This window comes from Patagioenas fasciata, chromosome 15, assembly GCF_037038585.1.
Source record: "Patagioenas fasciata isolate bPatFas1 chromosome 15, bPatFas1.hap1, whole genome shotgun sequence".
Classification (NCBI taxonomy): domain Eukaryota; kingdom Metazoa; phylum Chordata; class Aves; order Columbiformes; family Columbidae; genus Patagioenas; species Patagioenas fasciata.
Genome location: NC_092534.1, coordinates 17,296,427 through 17,312,215, shown reverse-complemented (window position 1 = coordinate 17,312,215; position 15,789 = coordinate 17,296,427). Strand labels below are relative to the sequence as shown.

Sequence of the window (15,789 nt, the reverse complement as noted above, 5' to 3'; positions counted from 1 at the left end):
AACTGCAGCTGAACACAGCATCTGCACATTGCTGATCTTAGTCACAGCAGTAGATTGCACACTATAGCCAGAGCAAGAGTAATCCATGCTTGTTATGGGGTAGAAGACAAAGACTCGGCACGTGGTACCTGGTACGTGGTACCTGGTACGTGGTAGGTGGTACGTGGTACGTGCTGCTGCTGCTGGGCTGGGGCCTGAACGTGCACCGGGTGTCCAGTAGCATTTCTGTGAGTATTTTCCAAGAACTCACACATAAATGTTGATGCCGTCCTTATCTCTTCCTTTTCACAGCTAGAAAAAAAACAGAACAAGTACATAATGCTGATAATTTGATTGTACTTGAAAAATGGCAAAAATCCTAGAACTGTATTTCCGAACTGAGAAGAAACTTGTAGCTCATCAACAGCCCTTTTATGCAGTTGTACTGTAATGAGGAATTACTAGAAAAATGTTCAGGAAAGATGACTGTATTAATAATAAACAGTTCAAAGAAAATACCGTTACGTTCTTCCTGTAACTTACGATTTAGTTATGATCATTTTTTAGAAGCTGTACCGATACCAAGAAAGTAATCAATTTTTACTTTTTGGTAATAAAAATATGATGATTCCAAACCCATACGTGGGTATTGTTGGATTGGACTGAGCTGAGGTTTCTTTGGACGGACTCCTGTGAGCCTGCCTTCCCTCCGCTGCTCGGCCGCTGCTCCGGGAGCTGCTGGCGCGGAGCGGGACGCCGCTCTGCCTGCCCACGTCCGCCACAGACACCCGCGGCCTGGCGGCCGCGCTGCCGCTGCTTCCCAAAAGTACACGGGCGGTGCTGGCTGGTGCTCAGCAGCGCACGTCTGGGAGCAATCCGTGCAGCATGTGATGGGTATTTATAATCGCGCCTGTCACAAGCGTGTGCACGGCGTGTGTCTCTGCAGCAGACCCCAAAGCAGGCGCTGAGGGTTACTGTCTCCACTTGGGTCTTGTGCCTGGCTTGCAAACCGCCTGGGAAGGGCCATGGTTGGAGGCAGAGGGTTGTTCTGCAAAGATGGGACAACATTGATTAGATTAGACTGCTAGGGGCAGTCCTGGAGATTTTGATGGAGAGGATGATCGGTCTGGGGGTCTGAAAGGTGGTAGCTCCAGGGTCAAACTTCCTCACTGGAGTTGCATTAAGATTGGGAAAATTGCCTGGGTAGGGAAGTTGGAGTGATTACGGGTGGCTTTTCAGCTCATGAGTAACTGTCTTCGTTGGAGTCAGTACAGTTCCTAAGGATTTGCTGAAAGAGTTTGGCTTGACATTCATCACTTCTGCTGAGCTTTCTCGTTTGAAAAGAATATCGTGGGCTGTGTCACGAGTGGTTCTGAGCCTCGAGGCAACGTGGTGTGAGATGGCTCAAATCCACCTGGTTCCGGGTGGGTTTGCTCTGGAGCGTACTGACAGCAGCCGTGCTGGTCACCACTTGTTTGGGTCACTGCTGGGCTCCACCCTTGGGCTGTAAACCCTTCACCATTACTTTGGTTTGCAGTTTTCAGTTCAAAGTGTCTGAATGCATCCGAGGGCTGTGTCGTAGCTTGCCTGAGTAGTATTTGCCTGCAATGATACCGCAGGTACGTGGTGTGTGCCCGGGGGCTTGGCACGGGGCCTGGGGAGTCTGAGGGCGGCTGAGCTCCGCAGCGTTACAGCAGCACGCTGAGGGGAGGCACCGAAATCCAAGGTGGTTGGGCATGTCTGGCCTTTAAGGTGGGTCCCTGCAATGAGTTTTTCTCTGGGTGCAGCTCAGTTTTCACTTTAAAGGTAAGTTAACAGCAAAAGAGATCCTGCATGTGAAGTAACACGTGTGGTGCAGATGATCAGGGAGCTGGGATCTAGGGCTGGACTAAGGAGCTGCTTTGTCATCCTCACCTGGCACAGGAGGAGAAAGCGCGTGGCTCCTGACAGCTGCACAGCGGCCACTGACCTGCTCTGGGGTTCCAAGGCAGAATTCTCCATATGAAGCCAGTGAATTATCAGAGTCACAAAAAACTCGTTAGGTAAGAATTGTTTGTGTTGTGCTGTGATACAGACACGGCAGCTGCTCTGTCGTATGGCTTCTGAGGAAGAAGGATTTTGCTGTTTCTCTTGTCCTTTTCACGTGAGGACTGTAGTTTCTGTTTCAGGGATTCCTGGGATCTTTCAGAGCTTGCTGTGTCCTGGAACCAGAGAATCTTGTGTCTGGGTGCAGGACATAAATGGAGTTGCTTTTATGCTGCTTATTAACGCCACACCACCCTAGAGTTCACTGAATCCAATACTGAGATTCTTATTAACTTCAGGGGTTTCTACATGGCTATGTTGAATTTTGAAGCTGTTTTTCCTGTACAATACCACTTGCCCAAAGTAAGGAAAAAGGCACGTAGTAGGTCTTTTTATCAAGATCATTTATGAGATTTATGTCTCTGTTAAATTTAGGACTAAATTTTGCTTGAGCTGGAATCAATTGGAGTTTTTGATTTATTTCCGTGGAGCCCAGCTTTCATTTTGTTCTCTTGATTTGTGTTAAGCTTGGAATAAAGTGAACTTTTCAGAGAGAAAACCGTTCCTCAGGAACTCTTACACTGATAGGATTTGTGAACCATGATTTGGTGCCATTTCCTCCTCCTTTGACTCTTACAATGTCAGGAGATAGCTGGTGGACATGCCACGTTTTCATTGCCTGCTCCTCATCAATCAGTTGGTTGTGCTGTGGATAGAGATGGAACTTCTTCGTGAAGCTGTTTTTCACTGGTATCAAGGAATAGACAAACTTTGCAGCTGAAACCTTATATAAAGTTTTATCTCTCTGCCCACATTGTTATGTTGTAATACTGCTTAGCAACTAGAAGTAAATCAGAAGCAAATCAAAAAAAACAATCAAGCCCTCTCTTGACAGCAGAGAAGGGCCCAAGCTGCAAAATTCAGGTTTCAGTTTGGATCTGAAAGTTCCAGAAGCCCAGGGACCTGACATTGGTTTTATACTTTTAAGCGTGAAAAGTTGCCAGAGTGCCCAGGCTCTGCTTTTGGTGTTCTGTAGATCGCATTTACAGACACGAGGATGAGACAAAAGCATTGCAGTACATAGTAATGCATTAAAAAAAAGACAATTAAGATTGTCCCCTTCTTTTGATACCGAAGAAGATGAGATGTTTTACTGGGCGCTTATTCCAGATCAGTAAACGAAGTCCCCTTGGTCCCCGGCTGACAGAGCAGATGTTCACCGCTCTCCTCCCCTCTCCGAATCCTTCGAAATCCGCACTGTGAGCACCGGGGACTGCTCGCTCTTTCCAGAAGTTCTGTTCCTCTACTCCATTTTAATTCTCAATTTTATGGCTAATGCTTCTAGTATTAACCTGTTTGGTTGATTTTTCTGGAAATTTCTAAGGGATGAGATGGTGTGTAGAGTTAATACTGCCGGTGAAAATGTTGATACAAATAGTACTTCTTCAGCACCGCGGTTGGAATGTGCGGGGGGAGTTTCTACAGCCTCATTCCCCAGGCGTTCTTACCCAAGCCTTTGGGCGCAGAAGCACTTTGGCGTGAGAGCCGCGCTGCGGGGGTGCAGCCAGCGGGGGTCTGACTGTGTCACCTGGGGCTCTGCGGGCAGGAAAGGGGTGTTGCGAATTGTGAAGGTGAGATCAGGGCAGCAATGGCAACTTGACAAGGGCTGCAAAGGGGAGGGCTGAAATCTGGGTTTACTATGCTTGGCTATGAATTCATAATGGAATAATACTTATAAAAAGAATAAATGCGTCCTTGACGGCCAAGGACCAAAATCTGTACTCACAGGAAACAAAAAGGTCAAAGACGAGCAGCGCTGTAGCAAAGGGACAAGGAGATCTTGAACTCCTTCATTAGTACCTACAGTGAAAGTAATTACAGGAATAACTGCCGGCAAGGAGGGAAAATCGCATAGTTAATTTCTTTTGAATCTCTTTCATTGTGGGGAGTTTTCCAAGTCTTCAAGAGAACTATGGCAACCACCTGGCGTCGCGTCGGGAGTGACGTCAAAATGACCAAGTCAACTGGTCTGTGTGACTGGGAGTGTAAAACCACGCGTTGCTTAGCTTGATGGATAGCCTCATAGAGAAATGAACACTTCGTTATGGTGATTCACCAGCTAGCAGCTGGAGATTTTCCCCAAAATGTTCAGAAATACTCAGCTTGCAAAGTAGAGCCAACAGTTGGTGCTGTTTGGGTAATGTTAATGGGTTAAGGTAAAAATGTGTCATATTTTGTTAGCTCTCGGTTTCTAGACGATGTGGGCGAGAATCACATCTTCTCTTCAGCAGCAGCACAAAGTAGTTGAGAAGGCAGACAAAGTGGTTGGGTAGGAATTCCACTTACACAGGAGGAATCCCTGGATAGTGGGCAACTACCGCAGCAGCTTAATGTCAGCTTTCCTGCAGTGATCTGCAGCGACCTGCTGGAGTTCCTGAGCACAGCAGGGGCTGGGAGCTGGCTCCGGCGGCCGGCCTGGCTGTCAGCACAGCCCACCCAGAGCGCGGGCGGCAGCGTGTGCACGGGGGCAGCGCTGTAGTGGGGTTCTGTTCCACGTTAATATGTGTGCATGGGGGCAGTGCTGTAGCGGGGTTCTGTTGGACATTAGTGTGTGTGCACGGGGGCAGCGCTGTAGTGGGGTTCTGTTCCACGTTAATATGTGTGCATGGGGGCAATGCTGTAGTGGGGTTCTGTTCCACGTTAATGTGTGTGCATGGGGGCAATGCTGTAGCGGGGTTCTGTTCCACGTTAATGCGTGTGCACGGGGGCAGCGCTGTAGCGGGGTTCTGTTGGACATTAGTGTGTGTGCACGGGGGCAGCGCTGTAGCGGGGTTCTGTTGGACATTAGTGTGTGTGCATGGGGGCAGCGCTGTAGCGGGGTTCTGTTGGACATTAGTGTGTGTGCACGGGGGCAGCGCTGTAACGGGGTTCTGTTGGACATTAGTGCGTGTGCATGGGGGCAGTGCTGTAGCGGGGTTCTGTTCCACGTTAATGTGTGTGCATGGGGGCAATGCTGTAGCGGGGTTCTGTTCCACGTTAATGCGTGTGCACGGGGGCAGCGCTGTAGCGGGGTTCTGTTGGACATTAGTGCGTGTGCACGGGGGCAGCGCTGTAGCGGGGTTCTGTTGGACATTAGTGCATGTGCACGGGGGCAGCGCTGTAACGGGGTTCTGTTGGACATTAGTGTGTGTGCACGGGGGCAGCGCTGTAGCGGGGTTCTGTTCCACGTTAATGTGTGTGCACGGGGGCAGCGCTGTAGCGGGGTTCTGTTGGACATTAGTGCGTGTGCATGGGGGCAGCGCTGTAGTGAGGTTCTGTTCCACGTTAATGTGTGTGCATGGGGGCAGCGCTGTAGCGGGGTTCTGTTCCACGTTAACGCTGCTCTGACCCACGGTGGGTCCGTGTTTCACCGCGGGTCCGGGGACTCTGGGGTCTGGGGATGGAGCCCCTGGCTGCCACCCGGCCCGGAGCACCACGTGCAGCTGGGATCGGGGACCCGTCAAAGTCCCAGCTCCTTTTTCTTCGCCAGTTTTCAGTCAGTCTCTTATTCTGTTTCTTTGATTTTCGATTTCTCCTGGCACACCTGTAAGTACTGTTTCAATAAAGTGAAAATATTCTATAGAATAAACCACGTACACACAAGCCGGCGGAATTCCTGTTCGCCGTTTTCAGGTCTCTGACGTAATGTCCCTTTCTCCCTGCCTTTCTTGCTCGTTTTATGGCTCTTTCCCATCTCAATTCCTCTCTGCAGTTGTTGATTACAGATGTAATATTTCCCATATCAAGTTCAGAGCTATAAAAATAGTTCGTAGTGCAGGAAATATTTGAGAGAGAAGGTGGTTTAGCTGAGTTAGTGAGGCTGTGTGTTGGAGAATAGTGACACATTAATTTATTGCTCTGTTAGTGAAGTTTCTTGTTTACGCCCTCTCACTCTCTACAGATTCATTCTCACCTGTTTTCTGGGATCGTAGTGACTGTGTATGATGTGACCTGAACAGCTCAGACTCATTAGAACATGGTTATTGTGAAGCAAGAGGGGCAGCAGACACGTTTGAAATGAGAATGTAACATACATAGGTAGCTCTTGATTTTTATGAAAGGGTGGAAATTTGAGAGACATTTTTAAGTTAAGGCAACTAGGTCTTCAGCATAATTCGTGTACCTGCTGTACACACGGCGATGTGAAATAAGCCGGGAGCAACGTCCTTCCCACTGCTTCCTTCTGCTTTTATTGATTTAACTGGGGCTCTTGGGTAACTCATCCTGTCCTCATGCTTGAAGATTCATTCGTGTAACTCCCCGTGCATCAGCAGGATATTATACCACTTGTTCTCTAGAGAAAATAATTAAGTGAATTACTAACGCATAAAATGCTCAAGTTAAAACGCTTAAATATTCCATTTGATGCAGTTATATATAGCTTAACGTAATAAGTGCAGTATCCTCTTAGTCAGAATGCCTTGTGCGGTGTCCTCTTAGTCAGAATGCTTTGGCTTTCATCTCCAGTTAGTGGAATACTAATTAACAGTTGATTCCAATTTCATCAAGGTTGCTGTGTTGTTATATTCTCAAAGAAGGCCAGAAGGTGAAAAAGGACTAACCTGTATATAAATCAAAAGTAATCCTCGAGGTCGGTGCAGCGGTGTGATTGCTGTATAGAAGTGCGGGTTCGGGCTGCAGTTCCCGCACTGCGCTGTCGCAGTTTCTGAAGTGAGACGGGACCTTCACCTGCGGACCGACCTGTACCAGGCGTTGCTCCTGGGGAAGGCAAGTTAGTTCAGCACAAATACAGCTATTGCCAAGAAAATGAGAACAATAAGCAAATGCAGCCAGTGATGACGCAGGTAATAGAATTCGGTCTTCGGCTGAAGAATTAGCGTGCAAATGCAGTTCCAGAAGAGCTGCGCCTAACGCTCAGCGGCTGGTGGGTGCACGTGAAGTTCCCAGTGTCCTGGCCAGGAAAGCCACCCGATAACTGCCCGTCGTGTGCGAGCTGCTGGCGGCTGGGACAATTCAATCTTATGCTGATTGCCCCCCTTTTCTTTTAGAAAGGCTAATCAATTGAAATCAAAGTTTTACATGAGAGATGGTTTAATTTTTTAGTCCTGAAATGTTTAGATGACATTTATTACAGTGTGACAAAATATTTTTATGTTTGGATTTCTCCATATTCTTTAAAAGAGGATAAAAATCTGAAATAAATAAGATGAAATGTTTTATGTTACCTGCATCAAAATTTTCTGCTGGATACAGTTCTGTGCAGCTGGGAACAGAACGAACAGCTCTTGATTCTCCTTTACCTTTTGCCTTTTTGTCTTGCTTTACTATGGAAACAGGCATTAAAGGAGAACAGCACTTACTCTGCTGGGAGTGAAACTGAGAGAAGAGAAAGGAGGGAAAAGTGAAGAAATCAGGCTTCAAATCTATATTGTGATACATTTGCAGTGGAAGTTTTGGTGGGAATCTTGCAGGACTTTTCAGAGGAACAGTTACGGCAAGACCGTGACCTCCGATTACCGGTGGTGTGTGTGCCAGAGACTGACGGGGACTCAGGTCTGCAGTTGTCCTTTGGAAAGATGACCGTTCATCTTAGGAGAGTATGAAGAGTTGTTGTTAGAGCCAGGAGAGCAGCTGAGATGATCATAAAAGATAACAAAAATCTGTTGTATCTGTATTTATGAGTGATATTATGTGAAGTAATTCAAAGGACAAATCCTCATAGCTTCTATAAAGTTAAATGACATCTTTTCAACTTCCACAGGTTCTTGAAGGATTTAATGAAACACAGAACAACAGAACTGAGAGCTGTAATTTAGGCGTTTGAAAGGTTTTTGCCAAAGTAACTCATACACAATTATTAAGGAAAATTGGAGCAACTAAGGCAGAGGGAACGTTTTGCCAGTCGTGCAAAACGCATGAAGAAGCAGGAACGTAAGGAGCAGGGTCTGCATGGGGAGGGCTGCAAGCGGGCAGACATTGGGGTTACCCGGGGCTTTGGGCACCCACCGGTGCTGCCTGCGGGGGGAAAGGCAGGCGGTCAGTGCGTGCTCGTGTCACCAGTTCATTTCGGTTGGGCAATATCGGGAAAGATTACTAAGAGCTTCAGGAGAATGTAATAGAACTTGGTAATAAGATGTCAGATTAAATTCAATTTAGATGAGTGCACGGGAATTAAAATATAAATCACTTCAGTGTGTGCAGTTGTAAATTAGTCCTTAAGAAAAATGCATGATATTATATTGGATTATTTGAGAAACAAGGGTTTGATCATGTAAGTAAAGATTATAGTAAAAAGTGCAATTAGATATTTTAAAATTGTATGGGCTGTATTCTTGCCCTTCTCGATTGTTGACCATTGGTTGTAGTGTTTCTGTGAGGTGTTCTGGTGCATGAGCCGGATTCGAGTGGCTTGGTACAAACACGCAAATCCCATTCACAACAGAGAGCTTGGCGGCCTGATCTCTGCCTTGGAGGTTTAAAAGTAACGGTTCAGATATCCATTTTTGGTCTTTTTTTCCACCAAAGGGAAAAAGTTCAAATCCCGACTGCGTTGGAGTTGTGGATTTTCCCAAAGCTCCCAAACCGGAGCCGAGAAGCTCGGGGAGGTCTCTCTCTCAGACACCGAGTCGGTTCTTGGCTCCCGAGTGGCCAGGAACATCAGACCCTTCGGTCTGTCCACTGCCAGAGCCCAACAGAAAGCGCATCACCTTGCTGGAGCTTCTGCCGTCTGCCTGCCTGGAGTTCTGTGGGCAGGGAGCTCACAGGCCAGGTGGCACAAACAGGCCCGGGATCTGACAATGCGACCAACATCCTTCCCTTTCCCTGTCCCTGTCCCTTTCCCTGTCCCTGTCCCTGTCCCTGTCCCTTTCCCTTTCCCTTTCCCTTTCCCTTTCCCTTTCCCCTTCCCCTCTAGTGTAGGCAGGGAAGGAATTTCTTTCCTTTCAGTCTGTTTGGTGGTTTGGTTTTTAGGTAGCACAGAAATGTAGCTCTGTTCATAACCAAAGCAATGTGTTGTACCCACGGTGTCTGTATAGTAATTGCAATTTTGGATGTCACATAAAAACATGAGCAATAACTTTGCTATTCACATGCTGATTGCTCTTTTTAAGTTTCTCCTGCCTTAAAAAAACAGCCAAAAATCCCCGCTAGAACATTGCAGGAAAGAGTAAAGTACCCAGTGGCTGGGATGGATATTACCACTCTGAGCAAAAGATGCCACGTTCGTTTGGGATTCACCCTGTTTATAGTGCTGTTGGTCTCTGAACACATCCATGGTGAAATATGGACGTATTTACAGAACTCCAAACAGTGTCTAACTGAGTTTCAGACTTATGTAGTTAATAAAGGAGCCAATTCTCCTCAGACAGCTTTGAATTCTTATTAAATGCGCAAGTGTCATTTCAGGCAGCAGGTTTTACATACCGGGAGCCTCAGGCTAGAGCAGGAAGAAAAGGGAACGTGTATTTGTTTGTAAGGGTAGTGCAGAAAGCAGAACTTCTCTTTCTGTTGCCAGGGCTTCAACTGACTTAGGTGTCAGGTAGGTGTTTCCCCTTTAACAAGGGCAGATGAGAATTATAACTTGAGAAGGTAGTTCTATTTCTGGTGCTCTCAAGTAGCTAATGTACTTTTAATTAGAAAAGGCATTGGAGGGGGGAAGCTACTGCTGTTTCTTAATAAAAAAAGTCCATGTCCTGCACAAAGAGCAATAGAAATCCAGCTGAGAATATCCACCAGAATTAACGGGACTAGTTGTGGAAACGGTACGTACTGTAAGGAATGAAAACACAAGGTCTGAATGACTAAAGCCCTAGAGCAGTACTGTGTAGTCAGTGCAGAAACTTCTGGCTTCTTTCGCAGCTTGAAAACTGAGGCCAAGCCATTCGGCTCAAATATAGCAGAGTTTGGTGTTAGAGCAAGGAACTGAAGCCAATTTATCAACTCTGACAATATCTTCCATCGCACTTAGAAAACAGCCCTTTTTCAGTGCTTAGAGGCAGCAAAATCATTGACATACTTGTGATAAAAGTCCATATAGACAACATTGCCTTATTTCAAAAGCGGAACTGAATCAACTGAAATAACCCAATAAAACCTGCATTTCTAGGTAGGATACTCTGCACGGCAATACCAGCATACTCGTCAAACTTACTCAGATCAGATGTTTGTCTAGCGTGGTTCGGATGGCGTGTCCCTGAACAGATGCTGTCCCAAAGGAGCGGCCGCTGAGGCCCTGCCATCGGCTCCATCGCTTCCCCCGCGCAGAGCGGTGCTCCCGAACCCTGCGCTGCTCCTTTAGCCCAGCAGAAGGCTGAAGCTGCTGCTTTCGGGGCCATCCCGTGGAGCAGGAGGAAGGAGCACACGTGGAAACGCGTGTTTGAAACCGCTCAGCTCTCCTGCTGAGGGGTGGTAGAAGTGACAGCAAATCTCATATCAAATAAGTAAGAAATACGTACACATCACCGTCAGTTCTGTGTAAGGTTGAGTGTTTCTAGGTGCCCAATACAACAGTAATGCTTAAAGCAGCTGCTGCTGTGAATAAACACGTGAGAGTATTTGGAATGCACAGCTCAACAATTGTTTTGGAACCATAGCATTGACATATGGTGCCGCAGTTTCAATGAGATGAGGACAGTCACTGTTTCGAGACAGACTGCAGGGGTAACAGCAGCAAAGCAAAACTCATGAAAGGTGCAGAGCCTTATGGAGCGATTTACAGAGAAACTGGATGTGACAACGCCAGTCAGGCCAAAAAATAACAGCCCACAAGTTAAAACAGTGGAACAGCTTTTCCTTGAAGTGTAATGATGAAGACAAACAGACGAATGTAGGAGGAATGAAAGAAATCAGCTGTTAACACCCTCTTTGAAAGCACTTTTAAAAGAGAATAAATAACTTTTTAGAAATACTTTAATATTCTCATCATTTTATAGAAGAAATTAAAGTATCTCTTGATTCTGCACATATTAAAACAGGAAGTGTTGCCCAGTTCTTGGAGCAGTTTCACATCACAGAAAGTGTCGTGTCAAAATGACAGCTGTGGGCTTTGAGAACAGTGATCCTCCAACCCTATTTTTAACAAGTGCGACACGATGACTTAACTGCCGTCAGCTATCACGATTTTGGCCTCCAGTCCAAATCCATTTCAGGCGAAGTCTGGGGAGGGGAGATGGGCTGCGTGTTGAGAAAACGAAGAAATGGGGTCAGAGAGGGTTCCGAGCGGGGCGGCTCTGGCCCGGATCCGCCTGGCGCTGTCTGCCCAGGCTGCGCGTGGCAGCTCCTGCGCTGGCTGCCCGGCTCGGCACAGCGCAGGCGCTGCCCGCGGAAGGCGCTCAGTAACGGCAGACCCCAGGGAAACGACCCCGGCGTCTCTGCCACCTCCTAATGGGGTCTTGCTGACCTTCCCCTCCCTGTTTCTTCAAAAACTGGTATTCTTTTTGCTTCCGATTATGACTTAAAAACCTGATTTCCTGGGTCTTAAGCAATTGCATCAAGCTTGAAGCTTTTTTTAGGAGGTCTGTCTGTCCATTCAGGTATCTGTGCTTTGTTAAAAGTTATAATAATAGAACTGAAATTAATGATGTAAACTCCAGTTTGGAAGGAATGTAAAACCAAGTAACTAGAGTGGCTCGGAGCAGAACCAAGACTTCCAAAGGTCAGGACGGGCTTATTGGTAAGATCTGGTTCAGCTGTGATGAAGTTCTTCTGGATTTGCTTTAATCAAACTACGATGAGAATCTGGTTCAATATGTGCAAAATACCAAGAGGCATATGTCTCCATATATAATTTTGTTTTTCTTGCTGCATTTGGCTACTTTGTTGGGGCAGAGCTGGTTGCAAAGGGAGCTCAGCTGGTGGGGGATTCCCCGTGCTAAACCACCCCAGGACACGGGCCAGGGCGGCATCGCTTGGCAGGACAGGAGCCCAAAAGCGTCCGGCTGGGCTCGGGTGGTTGGAGGCTGTGGGGTGACTGGGGGCATCGCGTAGAGCCCCCAAAGCTGCCCGTGAGCGGCGTGGGCTGGGGTGGCCGTGGGGCTCGTGGGCAGCGCAGGGGATGTGCCCCCTCGCCTCTGCCGTACGGGTGCATCTCGGTTCAGTGGGAATCTCCACCAGGGAACAGCCGTTTTCACTCGAGGAGCCGGGGGTTTAGATTTGCACGCCGAGGAGTGCTGTTTGGTATGCAAACCTTCCCGAGCATCGAGCTGAGAGTATTCTCCAAGGTGCGTTACTGCTGCTTCGCGTACACGGTTCTGCAATTCATTAAACTCTGCTCTCTTGCATGAAAATGCTAGTTCACATAGAAACCTGTAACGTACGTCTATGAAACGGCACGTATAACCGCGTTGCAGTACATCTCCACTAATCACATTTCAGTTCCTGTGCAATCTGTGCATTTAACAAGTGTTACAGAACAAACAACGTCCTTTGAAAGAAACCTCGGCTGTTTAAAATTACAAACATTGCTGTTTTATTAGAATATTCCTAAAATTATTTCCAACATCTAAAAAGAATTTCTTAGGAGTTCTTCATGTTATTTTTCTGATGGTTAAACTGTCTTACCCATTACATTCTCAAGTCGCAGTACGAATTTAATCTATAATAACCCAATAGTGGTGACTGTGCCTACCCGAGACGCCGTTTCTCCAGGGCGCCCTGTGACAGCTGGGATTTCATACTGGTTTGAGCAGGCAGTTCCAGCTGCAAGCGGGTGGCAGCAAACTTCAGTCAGAAGCCTCAGCAGCTGGGCCATGATGTGCGTCATACCGTGGGATGATACGGGAAAATATATCAAACACAGATTTGACATATTTACAAAAATTTCTTCCCATACCATTTGCGTTGTTAAAAATTGTGGCTAAATTTGGATGCGATCAGCCTGTGCTTCTGTTGTTGATGCGAGTGTGAATTGGTGTGATGGCCCTACCCAGTGTACAATTAGCAGAAGAAGAAAGAGTTGGATGTTTTGCAATTTGAGTAAATGTGATTTGTAAAAGTTGCATAAAAATTTAATCCCTTTGGCTGTTGCAAATATGTAGAAGAAATCTTGGCCAAGCATCTCAACTACTTGTGGAAGATCACCCTTAGAATAAGGATTAATGTACACGTCAGTATTTTTTTGTATGTTTTTTCATTTATAGTTTCAGCACATATCCACTATCACTCTCAGTCAAACATCTGTCTTAATATTAAATGAGAGTGGTTCTGGTTGTGAAGAAAACAGTGTTATGAGATGTGGGGATAGAGTAATCACCTCTCTAATACAGTATTATGAAGTTCCCTGCATGGAGAAAGACGGATTTACACTTGCTTTGTCTCGTGTGGGTGTAAGAGATAATGGGAGTATAAATCTCCATAGGATAATAAAATGTATAATTTAGAATCTCTCTCTTCATGAGATTAATGCCATACAGTTTTTATCTTTTTTTCCTTTTTTTTCCAGTTCGTGAGATCAATGTTTTCCTGGGTTACAGTTTCCTATCAATCAACAGTCTGTTTCTCCACGTACCGAAGACACTTCCATAACCCCAGCACTGCGCTGAAGCGGACGGGCTTGGGTGCCATGCACAGAACAGGGGCGGCTGGCCCTCGATCCCGAGGAGCGCAGGAGAGGTGAGAGGGGCAGGAGGAGCCGGCAGGGCGATGTGCCTGGGAAACGCTCTCGGGGCGCCCGGCGCGCTGCGCGTGCTGCGCGGCTGCAGGGACAGGCGTCCGCCCTGCTGCCTGGGCTGGGTGAGAGGATTAGGAAACATGGAGATGTCACCGGAGACAACAGATCCCTTTAGCCTCCTCCTGCAAGGGAAGATGAGAATCCTGTGATCCGCTCTTTGAACGTTACTGCTGCGCATTGTATCCTGTGCCCAGGAAAAGGAACAGACTGGCTCTGTGTCATTGTTCCAAATATCTGCTATAATATGAAATATCACCAGAAAGATGCTTCCAAACAACAACCTTCAGGGTTGGAAAGTGCTTTTTTCCCTAATTCTTTAGTCCATTGCTGCTTTCCAATTGCAAATTGCAGACCTTGGTCTTCTAATCTGTATTTCTTTCTATTTATGCCATAAATGTGCCAGAAAATAGCTGTGCATCCTTTCATCAATCCAATGCAAAATCTGCAACGTTGTTTTCGTTGGTAATCTTAAAACTGAATAATAGTGACAGTGACACTTAGCTTTTCTGTTGTACTTGACTGGGTCAAAGAATGTCTGTAAAATGAAGTAGGGAAGGTTTAATGAATAGCATTGTTTCTCCTCCTGCCTCTCGCTGTGACAATTAAAAAGGCGTTGGTTGTCGCTGTGAGGCTGCGCTGCACCAAGGCCGGCGCTGTTCACAGAGAAGTGATGTGCGCCGTGCGGCCGCAGCCAGCGGGGCACGCTGGCTTCACTTGTCTCGGTAAGTTGCTGCTCTTACAGGTCTGTGATTTTACTTAGAACACTGTGGAAGTTCACTTATATAAATGCTAGTGGTGTTGTTCATAATTGTGTCCAGGTTCAGCATATTACATCATTGATCAAACCCATTGCAGCTTGGCTTCAAATCAAATGTGCGAAATCCGACAAGCCCATGGCTGTCTGCTATGGATTTTCTCTTGATATGCTCCAGGTATCAAAGTCAGAATTGCAGAAGCATTAAAGAACAAACTCCAGTTTACAAATGTGTCAATAATGGCAGCAGCAGCATTGTGATTGATGTAATCTATTATGAGATTACACAGGGGAAACTCAGCTCAAATGATTTCTGCAGCACTTGTTACTTATAGATTTTACAAGTAGTAACATTTAGAATAATGAACAGCTAATATATTTCTCTACAAAACTACAGATCATAGATTTCAGCTGTTTTCTCAACTTGTGAATTGGTAGCTCATATTAATATACTGACTGTTGACAAGGTTTAGGTCCTTTGAAGGGTCAGGGATTGGTGTTTCATTTCAACGCCGCGAGTTTGTACGTGGCTGTTCAGAACCCTTGAGCCCAGCTCACCAAGCCACCTCTTTTGTTCTGTTGTTGCTCACCCTTGTCCATTCTGTACATCCTTACTGCTTTTGCAAACATGAACAGCTTTAGTCCTGTATTCATAGTAAAGGAATACATTACACGTGGGCTGAGAATCAGGCCTCTAGGTAGCTTTGCACCCTAAATAATTGATCCTTACTTATTAAGAAATGTAGTATCAAGAAAGTATTTTCCAAGCTGATATTGCCACATAACTTCTGAGTGTTCCTGTCTCTCAGAATGAGAAGCTTGTGTGGTACTGAGTTCAAAGCTTGAACATGCTCAGAAATACGTTGTTAAGAGCTGCTGTCATTTGTTAGTGGGAGTGTTTGATCTGACAGGACTTATCTACCCCCAGACCTGTCGAGTACTATAAAATATAATTAATCCTTTTAGAGTAAGCAATAATCTTCCATCAGATATTGCATTATTTTCCTTGAAATCAATATTGAGGTGGATGACTCAAAACAGTATCAGCCACACTATTTACTCTTTTGAAATATTGACGAAACAATGAAATTCTTTCAGTCCTATGGATTTTTCCACGGTAGATTTATTCTAAGGGAAGTAGATCTGTTTTCTGAAATTGAATAAACAGGAAAAAATACATCTCGAGACATGTCTAGGATGCTGTCTGTCTCCTGATGGCATTCTGCAACAGTAGAGACTTCTTAGAAACGCAGCAAGTCCTGGCTATTGAGCTGGGCTCTCAGGGCAACGTGAGCTATTTCTTTCCCTTTCAAATAGATCTGAATATTAGTAGATTAATAGATTAATGTTGGAGGTTTATGTTGCC

The 15,789-nt window shown here is 46.1% G+C and overlaps 1 protein-coding gene across 1 annotated transcript in view; it reads left to right on the top strand.

Moving 5' to 3' along the window:
- LOC136108578 (uncharacterized) overlaps positions 1-15,789 on the top strand; it is a 32,619-nt gene that overhangs the window by 5,011 nt on the left and 11,819 nt on the right. The window contains exon 3 of the mRNA XM_071814984.1: positions 13,442-13,611. Within this exon, the coding sequence (XP_071671085.1) occupies positions 13,442-13,611 (170 nt within the window). The remainder of the gene's footprint in view (positions 1-13,441; positions 13,612-15,789) is intronic.